Genomic DNA, 24,931 nt, shown 5'->3' on the forward strand with positions numbered 1-24,931 from the left:
TTATGCTAAGTGAAAGAAGACAGTCAGAAAGACAAGCATCACGTGATCTCACTCAGATGTAGACTCTAACGAACAAAATAGACTGATGAACAAAACAGATCCAGAGACATAGAAGCATGGGACAGATTGTGGAATATCAGAGGGAAGGCGGGGGTGTGTGGGTGGGTGGGAAGAGATCAACAAAAGAACTTGTATGCATGTATGCATAACCCATGGTCACAGACAATAGTGTGGTGCAGGCCCTGGGTGGGGGTGAGGGGCGCGGCTAGAAGAGGTCAATGCGAGGGGGGGGGGCTGGAGGGGGGGAAATAGGTAATACTTTCAACAATAAAGATTAAAAAAAAAAAGGTTGAGAATCAAGTGGAGGCTGTGGGGGCTTATTAAAATACAGTCTTGGGTCCCCCCGCCAGACTTGTAGAATTTCTGGAAATGCCGAGAAATCTAAACTTTTAAACCAGAGATAGAGGAGGTTCTTGTGATTCCTGGAAGGGTGTAAACTATTGCTCTAAGGTGTATTATGGGTGTGAAGTCTCTTTGGGGAGAAATAATGCACAAGGATGTCTACTTACACCACTCCCTCCTTCTTGAGCATCTGAAGTACGGGTCAAGATAGTCAAAGGCTGGGCAAGCGAAGAGCTTTATTCTCGGCATACTTAGTTTAATCAGACGCTTTCCTAATGCTTAGCCCTGAGATGGGAAACTTTCGTACTCCAGGGCTTCACCAAGATCAGTTGCTTCCCGCTTGCACCCTGATCCCAGGCAGGTCTAATCCCCATCTGCCGCGCGATGGCCTTTTTCTGCCAAGCACAGTAAGGTGAAGGGTTGAGGGAGGAGAAACCAGGTCTCCATGATGATGCAGAAATAGGCACAGGAGAATAAATCATTGCTGAGAGCTTGCCTCTTGGCTTTGCCTCCTCCCAGCCCTGAGAAGCAAGGGTTTGTCGGCTCATTAGGGAGGCAGGGAAACTGAGGTCGGAGGCTGAGCTCCCTGCAAGGGACTGCACTGCCTCCTAATGAGGGCCCGGTCAGCAAACTGGTGCTCTGGACACCACCCCGGCCGCAGGACGCTATCACCTGTACACATCAGGAAGGCCTTGTGGCCAGAACGCAGCCAGCGGTAGAAACATTTCAGAGGAAGAAACAACAGGATATGGTGACAGTGAGGAAAGACCAAAGATGGCTGGAGATGGCGCTGGTGACTGAAATGGGGAAGCGGGAGAAGGCAAAGGTGCGTTAGGTTAGAGTTCAGTTTGCCACGACCTTACCTGCCTGAGATCAGCTTCACACACCTCACTGAGGCAGTGAGAGCTTGTCTAAGCTGGGGGCCCTCAAACCTGTTGAACAAATCAGGCTTGATGCCTTTTTTTTTAAAAAAAATAAACTTTTTAGATTTACAGGGAAGTTATAAGAATATTACAGCAAATGCCTATATAACCGACATTTAGTTTCTCCTGTTGTTAACATGATAATGGTGCATTTGTCACGATTTATAAACCACTACTGATTGATATGTTATTATTAACTAAGTCTACACTTTATTTATTTGAAAATCCTCAGTTTTCTCCTAATGTCCTTGCTTTTGAGACCTTAACAGGTTTTTAATTTTTTAAATATTTTATTTATTTAGTTAGTTGTTAGAACCTCACCCAAGGATATTTTTCCATTGATTTTTAGAAAGAGTGTAAGGGAAGGGGAGAGACTAAGGGAGAGAAACATCTATGTGAGACACACCGAATGGTTGCCTCCTGCACGTACCCCGACAAGGGAGGGGAATGGAGCCTGTAACAGAGGTACATGCCCTGGACTAGTATCGAACCTGGGACCCTTCAGTCTGCGGTCCGACGCTCTATCCACCGACCCACACCTGCTAGGGCAAGTCCTTGGCAGTTTTGAGGACAGTCTGGTATTTTGTAGGATGTCTGTCAATTTGGGTCTGTCTGATATTTCTTCCCACTGCCTGTTTTGTAAATGAAGTTTTATAGCACACAGCCCCACGCATTCACCACATACTCGTACAGTCTATGGCTGCTTTTGCTCTATAATGCAGAGTAAGTGGATAGAGAGCTGAGTGGCCCTAAAATCCAGAAATACTAATTATGTAGCTCTTAAGAGAAAGTTTGCATATCCCTGGGCTAAGTTACTCTGCAAGGGATTCAACTTAAAATGTTTAATATATACCTAAAGAGTGACCACTGCAAGCCACTCCAGCTAACTTTATCCCTCATCTTTCTGTCTCTATTGATTTACCTTTTCTGGACATTTCACATAGACGGGATCCTAGAATACATGACCCTCTGGCTTCTTTCATTCAATGAGTAATCTCCACTGCAGCCACTCTGCTTTGAAAAGGGGCAGTAGGAGCAGCAACAGCCTGTTTGCCCTGTGGGTCGCTCCATCTTCCTTGGGTCAGGGAGCCATGGCTGGTGCCCAGGAAGACTGGATCCAAAGCCATGTGATAACCCCAATCAACGGTTGGGGAAAGTGCCCCTGGCCAACTCTTTTTCGGGTGGATGCAATTTTCTGACTTTCTTTTTTTGTTGTTGTTAATCCTCACCCAAGGATATTTTTCCATTGATTTTTAGAGAGCAGAAGGGAAGGAGAGAAACACAGAGAGAAAAACATCAGTGTGAAAGAGACACATTGACTGGTTGCCTCCTGCACACGCCCTGACCAGGGCTGGGGATCGAGCCTGCAACCAAGGTACATGCCCTTGACCGGAATTGAACTCGGGACCCTTCAGTCTGTGGTCTGACGCTCTATCCACTGAGCCAAACTGGTCAGGGCCAATTCTCTGACTTCCATCCTTTGCTTCTTTGGAGAGCCCCTCCCCAGTGTCCACCATTCTCCTGATGGGGTAGCCCTGGAACGGACACGGAAGCCTACCCACACATCGGAGGACTGCCCTGGGATCTCCACAAGGTGCCCCCCTCCCTTGGTGTCACTGTGACCTCATCTCAGCACTCACTCACTCAGCTGACACCCGGGGCTGCTGAGCTAGAAGAGCTTGCTGCAAGAAACAAATGGCCCTGAACAACAAATGGCCCCTCAGAGCATAAGGGTAGAGTGGCAGGATCCACACTGTGTGCTAGCTCTGCAGGCCATAGGACATTCCAGATTTCTCCCAGCAGGCCTCGGGGCAGGACTTAGCTAGATGACAAAGGCAAGAATATTCCAGACTAAGGGTATAGCACATGTACAAAAGCCCTGGGCAGGAGAGACCAGGAGGTAGAGCAGAGAGGTTGACTTGCTACAGGTCACACAGAATATTGGAAGCTGAGCTGGGCTGCCTGGTCCGACTCTGACTTCCTGGCAGGGGGCAGCTCTTGGCCCTGAGGTCCTGCAGGTGGTAAATTGCACTGGGAGGTGCAGGGTCACGTGCTGAGGGTAAAGAACCAGTCCAGGCACTTTGGCAGGATTGGAGATCTCCCCTCAGGGACTGTATGTGCTTGTCATCTCTCACCCCTCCCCACAATCTCACCGAGTAGCTCTGTCCAGGTTATGGGATCTACGTGGCTCCCTGTCCAGAGCCCTAGGCCAGATTTTCAACTGCACATCCTAAAGGCGCCTAAACTAGAGCAAGTTTCTCAACCTTGTCACCGCCGGCATTTTGGGCCTGGATCATTCTTTGCAGAGGGGGGTGCCCTGTGTACTATAGGATATTGATTAGCATTCCTAGCCTCTGCCCATTAGTTGCCAGTCTCCAGATGTTGCCAAACATCCCCGGGGGTAGAATTACCCCTGGCTGAGAACTGAGCCTTAGATTCAGTTAAAAGTAGCTTCTCTGGAGATCCCCATGTGGCCAGGAAGGGCTAAATGGGACTCTAAATTCTCAAAGGTTGCTGTGACTCACTCTGCCAAAAAGGGGTGATGATAACATCTAGTCTTTCCCCAGGAGCCTGCCCCACCTGACCACTGGCAAGTGGGGCCACTCTCTCCTCCACCCAGGAGCAGCTGGTCAGCAGCCACAAACCAGGGTCACAGGGCTGGGCAGGTGACTGTGAGCCTCAGACTTGGCCCCTTGGCCTTTCCCAAGGACAGGTCACCTCTGGAGGCCTCAGGTAACCAGTGTCTTGATGGGCGGCTGATTGACCGACACAGAAGAAAACTTCAGAGGGCAGCCCCAGTGGCTCTGGGGACAGGGCACTAGAGCCACTTCATCCTGGATAATAGCTAGGAAAGAAATGGGCTACCAGAGCCTGTGGTCGCTCGATGCCCGGCCATGTTCCTGCCTCAAACAGTGAGGCAGATACAGCCAATAGATAGACAGACTCCCCCTGGCCCAGCCCTGGTGCAACAAAGCGTCCAGAACATTTGGAAAGGGCAGTGGCTGTGGAAGGAATGTTCTGGGCCCAAGCGATACTTCACCTTTTAATCAACTCTTCCTGCAAATTCCAAGGAGGCCTTTCTGGGTGCCTAAAATATACCCCATAATTTCACTCTTAGATGCAGCATTCCCAAAAATATAACTTCCCCCTTTGTCTAAAATAGCCTTAGATCACTGCAGAGTGTCAGGGCTCTGTGTTTTTGCACAGCAGGACAGAAAGGCAGCCTCAAAGCTCTGCAGGGCACAGGAGAGGCAGGAAGCGCTGTGGCCTTTTGGATGGCCACCTGTCCCTGGTGCTCCCAGAAGCCCTCAACACCCCAGTCCTCCATGTACTCCCCCACGGATACCCTCTCATCCTTCTGCACTCCCTCCCTCTCTGGTGCAACCCCACTTTTCAGCTAGGCAGTCTCCCAGCAGTCTGTCGCGCTGTCTGTTCCCTACTTCTGATACAGGTGGCTCCTAAAGCTGCTCTCCGTTTTCTTCATTTTGCGACATCCTTATGGTAAGACTGAAATACCCATGCCTACTAGTTTGTATTAGGCACTGGGGATGGGAATGCTGCCACGTCCACTGGGGGCCATGAGAAGCTTGTCCTCATGTCCTTTCTCTGGCTGAATAATTCCCCTCCTCCACCCAGTCCCACCCCCCAGCTGTGAGCTCCTGAACATCCTCGTGGTCTTACGTCCAACACCCGAAATGCCAGCTTTCTTGGAGGGTGCCATGACTCTGGGCACACACTTCTGGCCTGGTCCTGTCAGCCCCAGTCCTGTTAGCATCAGCCTCTCCTAGCAGCTCATGGTGTCCTCATCCCGTTGTGCCCCCGGCAGACTAAGTTGCCCCATAGTAAGGATCCAGGTGGCCTCAGGGCCCAGGGTGCAGCTGGAAACCCTCAGAGGGCCTTCCATGAGGGTGCAAGATGGGGATGAGCGCCCACACAGTCCCTGCCACCCTCAGCCAGAGTTGTAAAAATTCTCTGTGCCTGTGGGACACAGCTAGTGAGTCCCACATAGGGCCGAAAGGCGAAGCCCATCCTGCCAGGATCTTAGGGGACTTCTACATCCCAGTCCTCCTTTGCAGTCTGTCCAGAACTGCTTTAAGACCCTATGATCCTGATACCAATTCCAAGGGTAGTTATTTCCTCCACACCAAGCAGTTCTCTGACACCAGCTGGGTGTCCTACAATTCAACCCAATCCTGATACTATCTACCTGGAGACAGGGTCAACCTCACAGGTAAGGGCTCAGCTCCACAAGACTGCCTCCCACATCCCCTCCAGATGCCAGCTGCATGTCTAAGTTGTAAGCTGTGCTTCTGACCGACTGGCTATCAATTGAGGTTCCCATGACCCTCTCCTTGGATTCTGTTAACTTGCTGAAGCAGGTTACAGGACTCAGGAAACCAGTTTACTTACTAGATCACCAGTTCATTATAAAAGGACTAGAGGCCCGGTGCACGAAAATTCATGCACTCGAGGGAGGGGGGGTCCCTCAACCCAGCCGGTGCCCTCTAGCAGTCCAGGACCCTTCGGGGGATGTCCACCTGCCGGCTTAGGCCTGCTCCCCAAGGGATTGGGCCTAAGCTGGTAGTCAGACATCCCTCTGGGAGCTCTCAGGGGATGTCCGATTAACGGCTTAGGCCCGCCGTTAGTCAGACATCCTTAGCGCTGCCACGGAGACCGGAGAGGCTCCTGACCACTCGCTATGATGCACAATGACCACCAGGGGGCAGCTCCTGTATTGAGTGTCTGTCCCCTGGTGGTCAGTGCGCATCATAGCGAGTGGTCATTCCGCCATTAGGGTCAACTTGCATATTGCCCTTTTATTATATAGGATACAACGCAGTAAGAGCCAGATGGAAGAGATGCACAGGGCAAGGTATGGGGAAGGGGCAAGGAGCTTCCATGTCCTCTCTGGGCATGTCACCCTCCCAGAACCTCCATGTGTTCACCAATACAGGAGCTCTCTGAACTCCCTCCTTTGGGTTTTTATGGAGGCTCCATTACATAGGCATGATTGTTTAAATCACTGGCTATAGGCTAGTGAATCTATCTCTAGTCTCTCTGCCCTTCCCCCAGGTCAGGACGAAAATTCCAGCCCTCTAATCAGATGGCTGGTTCTCCTGAGAACTAGTCCCCATCCTTAGGTACTTTCCAAGTCACCAATAACAAAACGGAAGACCTCTTTAGTTAGGAAATTCTAAGGGTATTAGGAGCTCTGTGCCAGGAATAGGACCCTGAAAACCCCCCAAGTGTTTCTTATTATAAAGCACAAAATCACAGACTGTCGTAGGTAGATGTCTGCAAAAGGATTTGATGTGGTGATACAAGTCACCTGAAATGAAGATGGAAATCTTTTCCTTACATTTAGGAAGGTAGAGTTCAGCAGATGAGAAGAATGACTGTGGAATGATCTAGAACAGCGGTCGCCAACTGGTGGTCTGAGGACCACTGGTGGTCTATGAGGTCCGAAAGGTTGGCGACCCTGATCTAGAATATTCTATGGGTACTATAGGCATAAGGGCTCAGTAAACCTTTCCTGCAAAGAGCCAAGTGGTAAATATTTTCAGCTTTGCTTTCAGATATGGTGTCTGTCACAACTGCTCTGCTTTGCTTCTGTGGCCTGAAAGCAGCCACAGACTATTATGTAAATGAGTGGGCATGGGTGGGGGCCAATAAAACTATTGAAACAGGTCAGAAAATATGTAAATGAAGGTGTGTCTGTATGCCAATAAAACTTTATTTACAGAAACAGGCAGATTTAACCTGTGGGCTGTAATTTGTCAATTCCTGGTATGCACAAAAGGAAATTAAACCTCAAATAAGTGCAGTGGATAACCATGCGTGCTCCCCTGCAGCAAAAACCACCACAGCAGCCCTGGTTTGTTTCCTGTTGGGGAGATGCTTATAGGAGAGCAGCTGAACCATAGCCAACACCTGGCATTAGGTTCAGAAAGTCACCCCAAAAGAACAGGGATGGAGGGGTGATAAAATCCCAGTGCAAAGAAACCAGTGCTAACTGCATCAAAAAACCCACCAAAAGTGCTTTCATTACATTTGTCTGCAAGAAACCCCACAGGGTGCATATGACTTTTCAGCTCTAGGGGTCCTCAAATCAGCCACTGCATTTTTGGGCATTGATGAGCAGCTTTAAATATACATATATATGTATTTAAAAAAAATATATATATATATATTCTATTGATTTCAGAGAATCAGAGAAAGGGAGAGAGATGGAAACATCAATGAAGAGAGCATCATTGGTCGGTGCTCAACCACTGAGCCACACCAGCGGGCAATGAGCAATTATTAAAATAATATTTTAAGAAGTTGTTCAGTTCTCCTGGAAGACCAAACTCGGATGGAAAAGCTGACCCTTACACTGAAGCATGCTTTATCAGTGATGGGTAGCAAAGACACCAGGACATTTCTGGTTGTGGGTGGGCAGTAACTATTCTCTTGGCTGTGGCTGGCCTGGAGGTGGGGATGGGGGAGTAGACACCACCAGTCACCTCTTCCAGAGAGTGAATGAGAACACTAACCGGGATCGTTCCCTGGCTCGACGGCCTCCATGAGATGGAAGAGATGGCACTAAATACAGTTGGGCTGATGTGTAACAATAGCAAAATATTACTGAAAAAGAAATTGAAACTATTAAGGTATAGCACACGGAACATCTGTTGAACTGAAATCAGTCTTTGCACGCAGTTGGCCTGAAATTTATTCTCAACTGGTGTGATCTGCCACTCCAGGGACACTTAGTGATGTCTGGAGACATTTTTGATTGTCACAACTGGGGAGGGAGGTGCTACTGGCCCCTGGTAGTTAGAGGCCAGGGCTGCTGCTCAATACCCTAGAGTGCACAGGACACCCCACCCAGGAGAAAGGATCCATCGGCACCCAGACGCTGGTGGCGTGGAAGCGTCGTGGCCTTTGTCCTTGTGTGTTGCTGTCTGTGAGGCCTTAAGTCGACATAAGGCCTTAATTACCTTCCGTTCTCTGTGCCATTTGCCTGCCCCTGCCCCAGGGTTCCAGCCTTAGCACCTACCTCCTTGGGGCTGCTCTGTCAACCCAAGGCCCCCCAAACATCCTCAGGAGGCCACACTGGGGACAGAATCAGCCAGAGATTCTATTCTTTACACTCTGTAGCTATTCAGGTGGGGCCCATCTCCCTTATGGGCTTTCAATAGCTCATCTCCAGGACACAGGCTTCTTCTCCCATCCCTGCACCACCATATTTCCCTATACCAGTGATGGCGAACCTATGACACGTGTGTCAGAGGTGACATGCGAACTCTTATTTTTGGTTGATTTTTCTTTGTTAAATGGCATTTAAATATACAAAATAAATATCAAAAATATACATCTTTGTTTTACTATGGTTGCAAATATCAAAACATTTCTATATGTGACACGGCACCAGAGTTAAGTTAGGGTTTTCAAAATGCTGACAGGCTGAGCTCAAAAGGTTCGCCATCACTGCCCTATACTGTCCATTTTTCTAGGATCCCATCCTGGGCTCTCACTCTCCCTCCCACGCTGATGGGTGACACGATGTTGTACTCTCCCAGCCAGCCACCCAGCCTCTAGGATGGCCCAGCCAGCCAGAGCCTTGACCACGGGCCAGGGGGTGGGGGCTGACTTCTGAGAGCTCTAAGAAGCAGATCAGCGGTGACGAGGCTGGGGGGAGAGGAAATGGGGAGTGGCTGCTAATGGGGTTTCCTTTTCGGGGTGATGCAAATGTTTTGGAATTAGATAGAGGTGCTTGTTGAACAACATAATACTGAATTATTCACTTGAAATGGATGGATTATATCTCAGAAAGGGTCTTAAATAAAAACCCTAATTGCAGAGGCACGTCTCCTCATTCCAGAACCTTCCATCTCTGTCCTCCTGGCTGAGTGTCTTTGCCTATGCGCTCCCAACACTGGGTAGTGACTGACCTACCAGTGCCCTGTGGAGAGAAGGATATGGTCTGGGTAGGTGTCCATGAGGACATGGGTCAAGGTGGATGATGACATGTGGTTCTGGGTGACCTGCCTAGGCTGGTGCCCTGGTGCTGACAGAGGGTAGTGGGAACAGCAGCTGGGCAGGTGGAAGACGGCTGAGGGCAGTCTGGGGTCATGTGATACTGGGTCTGTGGGGCCCTAAGAAGGGGTTTGGTGCTCAGGACCAGGTTGGCACAGATGCCAGTCCTAGAACAGGCTCCTTTGGGGCCCCACAGGCAGATTGGAGGCAGCAGCAAGTTCCAGGAATCCCCTGGGTTGTCTCGCTATCTTGGGTCACCAGTCTCCTATGAGTATGCTGAGCAGATTGGGGCGTCACTGTTTCTCAGCTTCCTCTCTGTGTGGGCCAGGGCACAGCGGCTACACGAAGGCCCTGAACCCTGGCACACAGTCGCCTCTGGCCGCTTGGGAAAGCAGCTTGACCAGCAAGGATCCTCATTTCATTTCTGCTTTCGAAATTAAAACCCTACGTGCATTTGCTAATGTCGGTGGCATTGTTACAGTTCAGGAAAGACGAAGAGAACCGAGGCCTTAAGCCCTCCACGCTAAGCCTTGATGCCAAGGTCTGTGGCCAAGGAGGGCACAGGTCCTGGCAGTATTTTGTGGTTGGTCCAGTGGCCAATGCTATGGGCGGCTGCATCTGGAGGGGTGAGGCTCCCTGAGAAAGACCCCAGACTGCTCAAGGCCCTAGTGAGTCTGCCATTTGCACCTTCAGTCTTCCTGAGCTCAGGCAAGTCCCACATACATGTCGTGTTTGGGAAGGGAGGGCGGTTCAGAGGGCAGACTGTAGCTGAGCACGGTCAAGTGACACCGTGTGAAACTGTGACAGTAGCAGTTAAGTGCAGCAGGCGACGAATCAGCTGATTGGAACTGGCTTTCCACAGTACCCCCTTCCTGTTTTCTGGTTAGAATTGCACAGTGAGACTGCAACCCGCGTCCGGGGGATGGGGGTGGGGGGTACAGCAGGGAGGTGGCGCCTGGTGACACTCAAACCTCAAAACAACTCAACTTCTCCTTTTGTAGAGCTGTAAAAAGTACCAGACATGGCCAGTGGTGCCGATCTTCGGCCAAGGTGAGGAGGGAATCCTTCATGGGGATGCAGGGAGATACCATGAACTCAGGCTTGTCTCCAGCTGGCTTTGAACCCTGGTCCAGCTATGGCTGCCTGCTGTGTGGCCAGGAGAACCCAGACTAGAGTGGGTTGACTTGTGTCTCCCTGCCCCCCTGCCCCAAATATGTCCAAGTCCTTATCCTGGGAACCTGTGAATGGGTCCTTACTCACACAAAGGGTAAGGATCTAAAGGTGAGCTCATCCTGGATTTAGAGTGGGCCCTAAATCCAATGACAGTGTCTTCATAAGAGAACGGAGAGTAGAGACACAGAGACACATGGGGAGAAAGTACGTGGCGATGTAGGAGGAGACTGCAGTGATGCGGCCACAAGCCAAGTAATGCCAAAGGGCTGCTGGAAGCTCCCAGAAGCCGGGAGAGAGGCCTGGCTCTGCTCTTCCTCAGAGCCTCCAGAAGCCAACCTGCCCACGCCTTGATTCCAGACTCCTGTTGTCTTAAGCTCCCCAGTTGGTGGTACTTTATAATGGCAGCCCCGGACACTTGCATCCTAGCGTGCCTCTCTGCAGCTCTGTTTTCTCATCTTTAAAACAAGCAGAGCTGTTTCGAGGGCTCAGGGAGATGACAGATGGAAACTGTGGCACCTGAAGCTTGAGACCCAAGTGGGTCCCGAAGGCCGCTAACAAATTACTCCTGTTATTAGAAAGTGCCTGTTGGGTTAGCACAGGAGGGCTGGGACTGACTTATGGACAACATGGTTGGCACCTGAAAGAAACAGTGACTGGGTCTCGTGGGACCCCAAGCTGTGACTCTAGACAGCTGTTTTCACCCGAGGAAGACTCTGCCCCCCAGGAGACACTTAGTGATGTCTGGGTACATTTTTGGTTGTCGTAACTTGGGGAGAGGTTGCTTTTGGAACTTGGTGGGTAGAGGCCAGGGCTGCTGCTCAACACCCTGCAGTGCACAGGATGTCCCCCACAGAGCATGACCTGGTTCCAGACACTACTGGTGCCTCAACTGGAAACCCCAGCTCTAAATTAAAATAACCTTCTCCCTTTCCAAAAGGTCGCCCCAGGAAGCATGTTTATGGCCCTGATGTGGATTTGGCTGAAGCCAGTTTTGGAAGCTGGTGTGGGCACCGCCCTCCAGCAGAGCACCGCCCTCCAGCAGATTCTAACTGCTGGGGAAACTTGGCTGTGCTGGCTCTTGCTGAGGCTCGAGGGAGGCAGCCAGGTCAGAGGCATCTGACTCATAGGGTGCAGATGCCTGCCACAGAGGGTGACTAACGGCACTCCAAGAATGTGCCAAGATCCCTTGAGGCAACTGCAGGGGGAGGAGAAAGGAGGCCGATGGGAGACACTGTGGGCCTCCAGGCTGACTGCTGAGCCAGGTGGCCCCCAGGGAAGAAGGCCTCAGACACTGCTAGCTGTCACTTAGTGGGGCTGTTCTGGACACGTCCCCCAAAGTCACGTCCATGTCCTGATCTAGAACCTGTAAACATGGCCTTATTTGGAAATGGGGTTGTTGCTGATGTAATTAGAATGAGGTCAGCCTGTGTTAGGGTGGGCCCTAAATCCAATGACTAGTGTCTTTACAAGAAGAGAAGGCGATGTGACGATAGAGGCAGAGATTGGGGTGATGCAGCCACAAGCCAAGGAATGCCTAGAGCCACCAGAAGCTGGAAGAGACAATGATGGGTCCTCCCCTAGAGCCTTTGGAGGGAGCGTGGCCCTGCCAACACCTGCATTTCAGACTTCTGGCCTTCAGAGCTGTGAGAAAATAGAGTTGGCCCTCTGAATCTATGGGTTTTGCACCTGTAGATTCAACTAACCGAGGATCAAAAATATTCGGGGGAAAGAATTCCAAAAATTTCCCAAAAGCAAAACCTGAATTTGCCAGGTACCGACCACTATGCTGAATCTACGGGAATGAAGTGATATACAGGCATCCCCGGCTGTAGCCTCTGTGTAAATATAGGCTATCTGCAATTACTGTGCCATTTTATAGACGGAACTTGAGCATCTGAGAACTTTGGTGGCTCCAGGGGTCCTAGAACCAGTCCCCTATGGATACTGAGGGACAACTTTAAAGTCCTGTTGCTTGAAGCTCCCCGTCTGTGGAACTTGGTTATGGCAGCCACAGGAACCTCCTCCAGGTGCCCTGGATGGTCCTTAGCTAGAAGAGGAAACTACACCTGATGCCAATCCTGCCTCCTCACCATGTCAGGTTGATACTTCAGGACTCAGCGTCCTCACCAAGCATGGGCACACCCACCTGCCTGCCTGGTTCCAGGAGGGGTGAATGACCACTTGGCAAAACGCTCCACTCGGTAAACACTGGGTCTGCCCTCTCATTGATGTTCTTAATTTCTAACGTCACTGACAGCCTGCAGCATTTCAGTCAGGACTCTGATTGGTGCCAGGAACTAATGCACTGGCCTAGAGCACATGTCATGGCTCCTGATACTTGTTGGGAGGACGGTGGGGCCACTGGCTTCACCACAGCTGAGTTTCAGAGCTGGGATGGAGCCAAAATTGAACCTGGGACAACCTCCTTAGCTCCCATGTCACACAGGGCCGTCCCTGCGGCCCACAAGGCCATGAGTGATTTCCCTGTCACCTCTCTGTCCCCACTGCCTCCCACTCACCCCACTCCTGGGCCCTTGCCTTTCCTCCAACACACCAGGCATGGTCCAGCCTCCCGGCCTTTGCACTGGCCGTGCCTCCTCCTGTATGGATCCCCCCTTTCCAGGTAGGTCGAGCTCAGCATCACCTCTCACCTTCTACCCCCTCAATCCTTCTTCCTTGGGCCTGCTGGCTTCTTACTGGCTCCTAGCTCTGCCTGCCTTCTCATCACTGAGGCGACAGTTCTCCTCAGGCAGGCCTTTGTGTCCACTGTGGCCACCACAGAGCCCAGTGCCTAGAATAGTGCCTGGCACATGGCAGACATGTGTGCGAAATATTTGTAGAATGAATGAGTGATCAGAATAGAGGAGGGAATGCACACAGAGTACACAGCATTAAAGAAAAAAGTGTTCATTCTGCAGCTGGGTTACTCAGTAAATTTTAAAACATTTACACAAAAAATGATAATCTTTATATTACATATATAGGAGAAGACAGAAACAGACTATCCATGTAGGCATAGGGCCAGGCCATACAGCCATTTCCAATGAATTTCTTGCTGATGATCTCAGAGATCAACAGGGAGGAAGAGGAACTGAAATGCATTCAGCAGGCGCAGTCTAGATGTGATTTCAGTGAATTTGCACAGCAGCCCGAGGTAGCTGCTTTAGGCCCTCAGCTTGGGGGGAACGGCAGAAGCTGGAGGTCAACGCTCCAAGGTAGGCAAGGCTACCGCACCCTCAAAGAGGGGGGTCTAGATGGACAGGTTATGGCACATCCAGGTAGTGAGGTGTTAATTGGCAAATGAAGTCTCAAGCCACAAAACGGCATGAAGGAATCTTACACGCATATCGCTGAGTGGAGGAAACTAACCTGGAAAAGGCAAAATGATGGAGACAGTGAAAGATCAGTGGTTGCCAGGAGTTTGAAGGGGAGAGGGATGAACAGGTGGAGCATGGGGTTTTTTTAGGACAGGAGAACTACTCTGTATGATACCGTAACAGTGGATAAGTAACACTGTACATATGTCCCAATCCACAGAATGCACAGCACAGAGTGAACCCTAAAGTAAACTGTGGACTTCAGGGATCTCTTGTACTCCCTGCTCATTATTGCTATAAATCTAAAACTGCTCTAAGAAACACAATAATTTATATTATAATGGATAAAATTAAATCCTTAAGATTAAAATTATTTATATAATTATTTATTGTAAAATCTTTTTTAAAGAAGAAAGAGTCCTAGATGCCAAACCCAGAGCCACACAAACTCTGCGCCACACAATGCCCTGGCCCTCCCCGGCGATGACGGCTGGGCCATGTTCTGAAATGTGAATGCCTCTTGTCTTAAGAACCCGAGAGTGAGGGACAGTGCATAGTCATTTCTGCTGCCCCTGCATCCAGAGGGCTTACGCACAGCAACACATCGATGGCTTTCACGGGGTTTGGCCATGGGATACTGGACAGAGGGCCGAGAGGTTTCCGCCCCCACTGACCATACAGTGCTGCCCGGTGGCCCTCTCCTCGCCTCACTGTCCCTCAGCCCCCAGGCCTGCACTACGCCTTGATGGCTTTCTTCCACGCCACAGCCCCACTGGAAACCCTCCATCATGAACCGCTCGGTTTGGACATGCCATCCTTTTATTTCTGGGACCTGGAGTACAGATTGCTGCCTCCCAGACGTCAACAGCGAATATCAGGCCTTTTTTTCCCCCCCTACCTTGTGATGTTTTGACATCTGGGGCCTACCTGACCCTGGAGGGATTGCCCCTCCTCGGGTTAGCCAATACCTAGAGAGGGCAAAGGTCTTGCCTGTGAGCATATCTCCCACATGCAAACCCACCCAGTCAGAGCCCACACTCCTACCACCTCTCCTATCAAGCTTTCACAGTCAGGACCACTATCCACCTGCCCTGATCACTCCAGTGCCAGATACCAGACAACCTGGGCAGCCCCTAAGTCCAAGAGCCCTCAAATGACTCAAACCAGCCAATCCTAAACCTGCTCACCCTGCCTCACCCATCCCTTCCCATGGAAATCATAATAGGGACTCTTGTCCATGATCCCCCCTCATGCCTGCCTATTCCTGACCAGCCCTGGTGCCTCCTCGTGTGGCTCTGTTTCTAGCAAAGCTCCTGTTTCTAGGGAACCGTGCGTATAACAAACTATCTTCTCGCAATAATAAAACCCCTATGTTAAGACCCCTTCTGACTGCCCTGCTCACCTCTAGCACGGGGCCGGCGCCCAGGATGGTCCTCTCAACACCACTGGCGTAGCCCTTCTGACTCAGGGCGGTGAGGCAGTGGATCAGGAAGTTGGTGGTCTGTGTCTTGCCTGAGCCGCTCTCACCCGAGATCACAATGCACTGGTTGACACGTTTCCGGAGCATGGCGTAGTAGGCCACGTCGGCCAGCGCGAACACGTGTGGCTCTAGCTTGCCCAGCTGCTGGTTCTCGTACATCTTCACGTACTTGGGGTTGTAGATGGGGAGGAACTTGAAAGGGTTGACAGCCACAAGAATGCTTCCCGCATACGTGTAGATCTTCTGCTGTAGGAAGCGGTGCTTGAGGTTCTTCAGGAGGTTAGCCTCGGTCAGCTCAGGGAGGTTGCACAGGTCATCAAAGTCCGCCTGCTGCCTGGGCAGGAGGCCGCGCTCCACCAGGCGCCGGGCAGCTGTGGCCTGGGCCATCAGCTGCATATGTACATATTTGATGGCCCCATCTGAGTCACGCTCTTGCAGCAAGAAGTAGTAACCATCCTCCTGCGGGTGCTCGTCCTGTGCCCGTCGAGGCCACAGCAACACGCGGTGTACAGGCGAGTCGTTGGCGTCCAGCACCCACTCCTCCCCGCCTGTCTCCTTGACCTCCACTAGCACATAGCGCTTGGTTCCATCTAGCTGCAGGCTGGTGATAGCGTCCTGAATGACGTCGGACGTAGTGCTGTCCTTGGTGGCTGTCACACAGCATGAGGCCTGGCTCTCGCTGGTGGCCAGCTGTGGGTAGATATGCAGGTGATAGGCCGCCTGCCTCTGGCAGCCGGAGCTGCCTGCCTCGTTCACACTCATCTTGCCAGCCGCCTGGCTTCAGCATGCCTCCCAGGCTCAGGGCACGCTTCTGAAGCTGAAAGGGAGGGGGTAGCACCGTCAGTACGGTAGTTGTGGTAGGAAACACTGACGCCCACCCTAGACAAACAGCCCCAGACCTAAGGCCTGAATACCCTGCCAGATAGGGCTCTCCCGAAAAGCCAACAGGTGGTGAGAGCTTCTGTCTGTCCTTAAAGGTGACCTCTGTGACTCTTGCAGAGTGACAGCACCAGACCCCCTCCTCTCCAAGATCAAGCCCTTCCCCTGGAGTTTACACCATCCTAACCCCCATCCCTCCTCACCCAGGGTCAGCCCATCACCCTGCAAGCCCTATGATCACAGTCATGTCTCAGCTAAGCCTTTCCCAGTTCACATCCTTCCTGGCTTTTCCTCTTGGACAAAATCTCCCCCGCCAGCTCTCCAAGATGAAGACTTGATCCCACAGGCCTTGGTTACCTCCCCACAATATAGTGGGACAGCAAGAACCTACCTTGAAACTCAGGGATTCTGAAACAACAGGGTACCCCAAATTCCAATGAGGAGGACCGAGTCAGGAAGAGCCCCCAAAAACTCACTCAAGAAAACTGCTCAGAATGTATTTGCTTCTAGAACCCACAACCCCAGTCTCCTATGGAGAACATCAGATGGATGCCCAGCCAGTCCTCCTAAGGCCGCCAAGGTTATGAGCAACAAGGAAAGACAGAGGAGATGTGATAATTAAATTCAACGGGGTTTCCAGGACGGGGTCCTCGACTAGAAAAAGAACACAAATGGAAGAATCGGGGACATCCGATAAGGTCAGGAGGTTGGTTAAGAGCAGTGTATCAATGTCCATTTCTTAACTGTACAATGTGCCTGATAATGTAAGATGATTGCGGTAGGGGAGGGTGCGGGAAGAATGCAGGGAACTCTCAGTACTGTCTTTGCAACTTTTCTGTAAATCTATAATGACTCCAACAGGAAAAGTTTATTTTCAAAAAATGCATTTGTTTCTGAAGACACTGCAGAAAAAGATAAACTGCAGCCAATGTTGGCAACAGTGACTGTCTCGGAGTAAGAGGCATAAATACGTGTGGGTCAGGTGCGTGCTCACTGTGTGCCACCTAAGCATGACTGAGGATACAGAGATGAACCAAACTTGGCTCAAAGCCCGGTGAGAGAAACTGATATGCAAACAAATGTGAGAGAGTATAAACCACAAAGACGCACATGCATGGACACACTCATATGAACACACCCACACTCCTGCACTCACACACAGAACACGCGTGCATGTTTGGATGCACATATATGAAAGCACACAAACATGGACACATGTGCACAGCACTTTCATATGCACACACACGTGTGCGTGCACACACAGAGCCAGGGCTTTAGGAAGAGATGACACCTCTGTGACTTGCACTAGTGGAGACATGGCTGATATGCACCACAGTTTCCGGAAGGGTGAACCAGCTCACAGGCTGGGGGCTTTGGACTGTCTCACTCTCAAGCTGCCTGGATGCAGGTGGTGGAGAGGTCACATGAAGAGCCTTTCTCCCTCCAGCAGACACCAACCTCAACAAGAAGCCATCGGAGGCGAGTGACATAAGCCTGCTCCTGCAGTTTCACCACCTGCCCTGACGAGGGTCCGGCCGAGGCCTGGATGGGCTGCGGGCCACACGACCAGCGGCACTCAGGGCCACCCCACATCCTCCAGGGAAAGCTGATCATCAGGCGCTTTCGGAGCCCCGCTGTGAACAGAGGCCTATAGGAGACATTTGCAGCTCCGGGGCCCTTGGTGGGGGTAGCAGGAGACCCTGTGCTCAGAGACTGGAGATTGGGGGGCGAGGGGCATTAAAGAAGTAGTTGATGCATGCCCCACCCCAGGCCAGGAGGAAGCAGATAAAGCTTGCTCCAGGCAGCTGCTGATAGCCAGGGCTGCAGGGAGGGGAAAAGCCTTTGAAAAGGGGTAGGGCCAAAACCAGCTGAGGCCGCTTGTCCACCAAAGGGTCCACCGGACTGCCCTGCTGCAGCTATGCCTCTAGCCCAGGGGTGGGCAAACTTTTTGACTCGAGGGCCACAATGGGTTCTTAAACTGGGCCGGAGGGCCGGAACAAAAGCATGGATGGAGTGTTTGTGTGAACTAATATAAATTCAAAGTAAACATCATTACATAAAAGGGTACGGTCTTTTTTTTTTTTTAGTTTTATTCATTTCAAACGGGCCGGATTCGGCCCGCGGGCCGTAGTTTGCCCACAGCTGCTCTAGCCGTTTTCAGAGCCCACCCAGGCCCACCATGTCTGCGTCCTGGGAATTCCTCTGCCAGACCTGTCTGGTGGCCCTTACTTGCTTAGCCCGGCCTCACCTGGCCCTTCTCTCCTCCCAGAGCAGCCCCCTTCCCCCACTTTCCAAGAGGTTTTAGGGGGAGGACCCTCCCAGCAAACAGCTCACGTTGCCTTAAAGCCAGAGACACTAATAAATCCTTCTCCAGCCCAGGGTAAAGCCCGGTCACCTCCTTGCTTCCGCACAGCCTGAAGCCAGACTTCCCCATTCCCACCATGGAACCACTGCCCTTGCCCCAGAAAGTAACACCAAGCTCCCACTAGTCACACCTGCTGCCAGCAGCCTCTCCCAGACCTGCTCGCTTGCTGTGCAGCCAGCATCGCCTCTGCCTGCCCTGCCCCCGGGCTCCATTCCCAGGACACTGACTGCACTGCACCCCCTCAGGGACTGTGCTCATGTCCAAGGACACCTGCCCCACCTCCAGCCCAACACAGTCACCTCTATCTGCCCTGCCTGGAACATCCAAAGGGCTAGATCTCTGCCCCTCTCACTGACCACATCATATCTGCTGTCACCATGTCCCCAGAATGGCTGTCTCTTCTCATCAGCCAGCCAGGTCTTCCCATGGAGCCCCTGGATGCATCGGTCTAGATGTGGGTGTCCCAGCACAAAGCCCCTTGGGGGCATCCCACAGCTGGTCCTCAGAGCCCCTGGTCAGCGGGGTCCATACAGCACAGCACTCTTCCGTCTCCACACTGGCTGAATGGCACTCTGTGGCCACTCCCAACCCAGCCCAAGGCCAGGCTCGGAGGCCAGACCTTGCAGGGTCTCTCCAGCCCAACCATGGAGAAGCTGCCGAGAACCCCGACCCACCGGAGGACGTAACATTCCCCAGTGAGCCAAACAACCATTCACCTACCCCCAGACCCTGCCCACTGCTTTGCACACCCAAATCCCAGATGGAGGTCTGCCCCACCCTGCTGCTTCCTTGCGGGGCCATCCTTAACCTCAGGTTGGCATGCCATTCAAATCCCTCTGCCAGGTCCCAGGCAATAACGTTCCTGGTGCAAAATCTCAGGACGCACCTTCTGGCCCAGCAGCCCTCATTCCATTCAGGTGGCACCATTTTGCCTGTAACACTCCACTGATCAGACCCTCTCTGGGCACAAAAAAGCATCTTGCTACTCATAGTACTTTGACTGTCAGGCTGGATTTTTTAAAAATTATGTCTCTTGAACAGATGTTTTTCTATTTTTGTAAGTTGTTCATGTCTATTGCCCATTTCCCCCACTGAAGCATACTACTGCTTTGGGAGAGCTTACTGTATTAGAGGAGCTCTGTGTATAAGAAGGCTATTAAACTCTTTGCCATGTTTGATGAAACTAATTCATATCAATTTACTTTTGAATATGATGTTTTTTGAGACAAATATTTTACATTTTCAGGCTGTCAGATCTGTGGTTTATTATTATTTTTATGTCTACTGCCCATTCCTTCCCCAAATCTGATTAACACAGGACTATACCTTCCCTTCCCAGATTTATTCCTTTAGTTAATCGTTACCCAAGGATATTTTTTTCCATTGATTTTTATAGAGTGGCAGGGAGGGAGGGAGAGTGAGAAAGAGAGAGGGAGAGAAATTGAGAAATAACTATTTGAGAGAGACACATCAATTGGTTGCCTCCCACACAGGCCCTGAGGGGGGATTGAACCTGTTATCCAGCATGTGCCCTGGACTGGGGATCGACCCTGAGACCTTTCCATGCGCAGGCTGACACTCTAACCACTGAGAAACACCAGCCAGGGCCCAGATTTATTCTCTGCATTTAAGCCTTTATCCATCTGGAAATTATTTCAAAAGGTATCTGAGTCTCCTGGGGCTGCTGTAACAAAGGACTGCAAACTAGGTGACTTAAAACAATAAAATTAATTGTCTCACATTCTGAAAAAGTTCAAAACCGAGATGTCAGCAGGGCTGGCTCCTAATGGAGGCTCTGGGGGAGAATCCATCCCAGGCCTTTCTCCCACCTTCTGGGGGCTGCACCAACACTTGGTGTTCCTTGGCTTGTAGATGCTTCACCCCCATATCTTTCTCCATCGTCACATGGTGCACCTCTCTGTGTCCTTGCCTCTTCTTATACAGACACCAATTATTAGATTCAGTATGAGTTCATCTTGAGATCTTTACATCTGCAAAGACCTTATTTCCAATCAAGGTCACATTCTGAGGTTCTGGGTGGACATGAGTTTTGGGGACAATAATCAACCCAGGAAAGTGTGGGAGGGTAAATGGGGATCCAAATGATTTTCTCTAGAGAGTGAAGTGATTGTTTTAATGCTTTTTATTAAATAATCCTTCTTCCTCTGACCAGGAGCCCCCTCTGTTTGTTAAATATCACATGTAAGTTATTTGACACACGTGAGTCTGCCTCTGGGCCGCTGATGTCTGCGTGGTGCCATGCTGTTTTAATGATCACAGCTTCACAGCCATGATGATTCATGGATAACTCATTAACTAATTGTCATTAAACAATGACATCTCTGTTGGAGGGTTTTCTTTGGCTTCCAAGCATGCCTTCCTCATTGAGTCTTAACAGAGTCTGAGACCTGGAAATCCCTCACGCTATGGCTTAAATTCCTTGTTACAAGTGGATGTGAAACCTGTGCCTCAAGAATCCCCGGACTGAAAGGAAGCAGGTCAGGGGCTGAGGAACTGGAGGTGGCAGGTCTGGGGGTGGAGGGTGATGGTGGTGAGACACAGCTTGGCAAGCGCAATCGCAGGCTGCAGCCATGTGTCGGGGCAGCAGGTCCTAAAAACCCATGGGTCCGTCCTTCATACAAGCCATCTCACCAAATATCCTGAAGTTAAAACGCCCATTCTATCCTCCAACTAATACTCTCAGCTGTGCACACAATGTGAACAGAAGCAAAACATACCCCCACATTGATGGAATCTGTCTCCCCAGGTCTCAGGAGAGAACTATGCCACCAAATGGAAGTCAAGCTGGCAGACGATAAAATTCCTGCTGAGAGGACCAAAAGGTGGGAATGAAATGCTCATCAAAGGATGAAGAATAAGCAAAATGTGGTCCAGCCACACAGTGGAATATTAATCAGCCATAAAAAGGAGTGAAGCACTGCAATATGAACTTTGAAAACATGCCGGGGGAAAGAGGCCAGACACAAAAGACCACATGGTAAATGATCACATTTATATGAAAAGTCCCGAAAAGGCAAATCCAGAGACTGAAAGCACATTAGTGGTTGTCAGGGGGTGGGGGAGGGGAGATGGGAGTGACAAACGAATGGGGATGGGGTTTCCTTAAGGGGTGATGTAAATGTCTTGGAACTAGATAGAGGTGATGGCTGTATAACACTGAATGCATTAAATGTTATTAATAGTGAATTTTATGTTATGTGCATAATCAAAGTTCCCACTGTAAAACCTGAACTGTGAAAAATTAAGGCTTTGCAAACGCCACACTCGTATACTTTCTGCACTCGGAGAAGACGTGAACCTCAATTCAGGGCCTTTCTCTCATGCTCCTAGAGAAAGGAGGCAGGGGAGAAGGGGAGGCAACCACAAATTCGGCCCCAGGGGTGGATGAGTGGACAAATGTGAATGAGCTCAAGGCCTGGCCAAGGCTTTATGCATGAAAAAGCAAGGTTCTGCCTATAGGTTTGGCGAACAATTTGGAATTTACTGGAAAATAAGGCAGACGGGGCCTCCAGAAAGTGTAGTGGAGCAGCTTCGTTTATATAAGGCCATAATTTGCAGCCACATGTTTATCGGATGAAATCATTCTCAAGCTAAAAGGAGGAGGCTGGCATGACTGTAGAATCATGTAGGGGGTACCACTTAGAACACACAGCATTTCCACATCTCCATGCGGGTGTCCTTGAATTTTTTAGGAAGAAATGATCATGTGACGTTATTGGGAAGATGGATGCTGAGAAACAGCCACAAAACAAGTGTGTTTCTCAGTCAAGGCAGCTCAGAGCTGGAGGACAACTTAGGGTTTAGATAGGGGTGATGCAATGCGGCCACAGCCATGGGAACACCTGGAACCCCCAAAGCTGTAAGAGGCAAGGGTCTCCCAGGGAGGCTTTGGAGGGAGCCATGGCCCTGCTGACACCTTGATTTTGCACTTCTGGCCTCTAAAGCTGTGAGAATAAATTTCTATTGTTTAAGTTGCTTGGTTTGGGGTACCAGCTTATGGCAACCCTGGGGCACAAATCCAGGTCCCCAGTGCAGAGGGTACTGGATACTCCAAGTATAGACACCCTCTCATAACTGCTGCCTGAGTGTGTCCCTTTCTTCCCTAAGACGGTATACCCCTCAGGCTTTCCAGTCTGGCCCAACCGGTCTGAGCCTGGCAAAAGCCCCTCCCCAGGCATGTGCTAGGGCAGCCACCTCCTCCAGCAATTCCATTCGTCTGCCCCTCAAGACCTATCCTTCCCCCAGGGGTTTGTAGCTACATCCTTCAACCTGTCCGGTCAACAAATGTTTCTCCAGTCCCTCCACCTAGCCAGGCCAGTTGGGCACAAGAGAGTGAGAATGCGAAGGTGTCTTGGCCTTCAGGAACCTTGACCACAAACCAATCCACGAGCAGAGGCATTTCCAACCAGATGCGATGTGTGTCACACCCAGGGCCTCCCCAGTGGACACTAGGCCATGGTGGGAGACGTTTTTGGACCTCACCATAGAGAGGAGGGGTGGTGTGAATGGCACCTGGTGGGTGAAGGCCAGGCACACTGCTCAGCACCCTACAGTGCACAGTATGACGCTACAGTGCACAATATGACTGCAGAGAATGATTCAGCCCCAGATATTAAAGGTGCTTTGGTGGGAACAAATGACCAGGGTGGTTTTTTTTGGAACAGGAAGCAGGGAAGTGATTAGAATAGACAGTTGCTGAGGCCTGTGCAGTGAGAAGGGGCGGACAGGCCTAGCGCTTGGGGATGGCGGCTCAGTGAGGGTGGTGAGCTCCAAGGGCAGAGGCAGCCTCAGAACAAGGGGACCAGTGTGACCAACAGAATGAGGCTGGAGGGGGAGGGGCCAGGGTTGAGGAGGTCAGATCCTACCCAGTAGCCTGGTGAATGTGGGATGTAGTTGAAATTTTCATGCAAGTTTGATGGGGAGCCCCGGCTGGTTGGGCACAGGGAGCACCAGGGCACGAATGACACAAGGGGTTAGCCAACCAGCATGTGACAGCTGGATTACCATGGGGGAGGGGGGAAGAGGAGGGTTTCCCCATTGGGTGGCTTCTATAGCAGTGTGTGGGGGGACTGATGGTAGTCAAGCCAGGCACTTGGGATGCAGGTGGGTTCTGGTTACGGGGGGACAGGGACGACAGACCTTTGAGGCTCTTTAGGAGGCTGGGTTCTGGGTCTTTTACAGGTGACTGGTGGGCTCATAAAGACATGGAAGGCCGCCAGGGAAGAGGGTCTGGATGGGCAGAGGAGCCCCCTTTGGGATCTCCAAATCATACAGTCCACCTGTCGTCACGCTCTGGTGGAAAGCCACCTTGAGAACCTCCTGTGGGCAGAGCTACAGTGACAACACACGAAAGCCCTGCTTCAGACCTCGGCTCGGCAGCCCTGGAGAAGGAGGAAGCCCTACTCAGTTCTAAGGTCCACAGGACCCGCCCCCCTCTCCCCCCAACCTGGGACATGTCCCCATGGATCCCCTGTCGCAAGTCTGGGGACACACTCTGCCTCACTAGCTGCAATGTGGGATTTGGGCAACAACAACCATGCGGCTGTTAATCTCACGCCTGGAACTAAATAGCCGCTCAATTAACACTGGTTGTTTCAGAGCTCTTAGCGCAGTGGTCCTCAACCTTCCTAATGCCGTGACCCTTTAATACAGTTCCTCATGTTGTGGTGACCCCCAATTTCATTGTTACAAATTGAACATAATTAAAGCATAGTGATTAATCACAAAGACAATATGTAATTATATATGTTTTCCGATGGTCTTAGGCAACCCCTGTGAAAGGGTCATTCGACCCCCAAAGGGGTTGCAACCCACAGGTTGAGAACCGCTGTGATGAATTATTTCACAAAAGCCACCTGTTGCCTCCCACCAGGAGTCCCTGTTCTAGTTCCTTTAATAACCCCTCCTTGGACTCAATTTTAGAACATTCCCACCATCACAAAGAGATCCTGAACCCTTTAGCCATAGCCCATTGTCCTAACAAGACCCCCACGTCCATCCCTGTTTTCCATTCTTGACTTTGGCCACCCCGGCAGCATGGGGTACTCTCTGGCCCAGAGACACCCCCTCCCACCTGTCTGTGATCCCCAGTCTCATGGTCTTCACATGAGCCAGGCCCTCTCCTCACAGCTACGAAGCACACCCCCTGCCCAGTTTCTGACACAAAGATCTGGTTTCACTTTCAGACCCAATGATACCCTCCATCACCTAGGTGGCTGATGGTCCAGGGTTTTGACCTGTTAATAACATCTTTGGTCATAGCCACCAAACAGCTCCCTTCCCAGCTTATCCATGTGCTGTCATGGAGGCAGAGTAAAGGTGATCCTTTAGGCTGGCCACAGGTTTGGCA

General features: G+C 51.0%; 1 protein-coding gene across 1 annotated transcript in view; it reads right to left on the minus strand.

Moving 5' to 3' along the window:
- MYO9B (myosin IXB) overlaps window positions 1-24,931 on the minus strand; it is an 86,690-nt gene that overhangs the window by 56,747 nt on the left and 5,012 nt on the right. The window contains exon 2 of the mRNA XM_081092079.1: window positions 15,240-16,134. Coding sequence (XP_080948205.1) covers window positions 15,240-16,079 — 840 coding nt within the window. The 5' untranslated portion in view covers window positions 16,080-16,134. The remainder of the gene's footprint in view (window positions 1-15,239; window positions 16,135-24,931) is intronic.

The sequence above is a fragment of the Myotis nattereri genome, assembly GCF_964212035.1.
Source record: "Myotis nattereri genome assembly, chromosome: 5".
NCBI classification, from domain to species: Eukaryota; Metazoa; Chordata; class Mammalia; order Chiroptera; family Vespertilionidae; genus Myotis; species Myotis nattereri.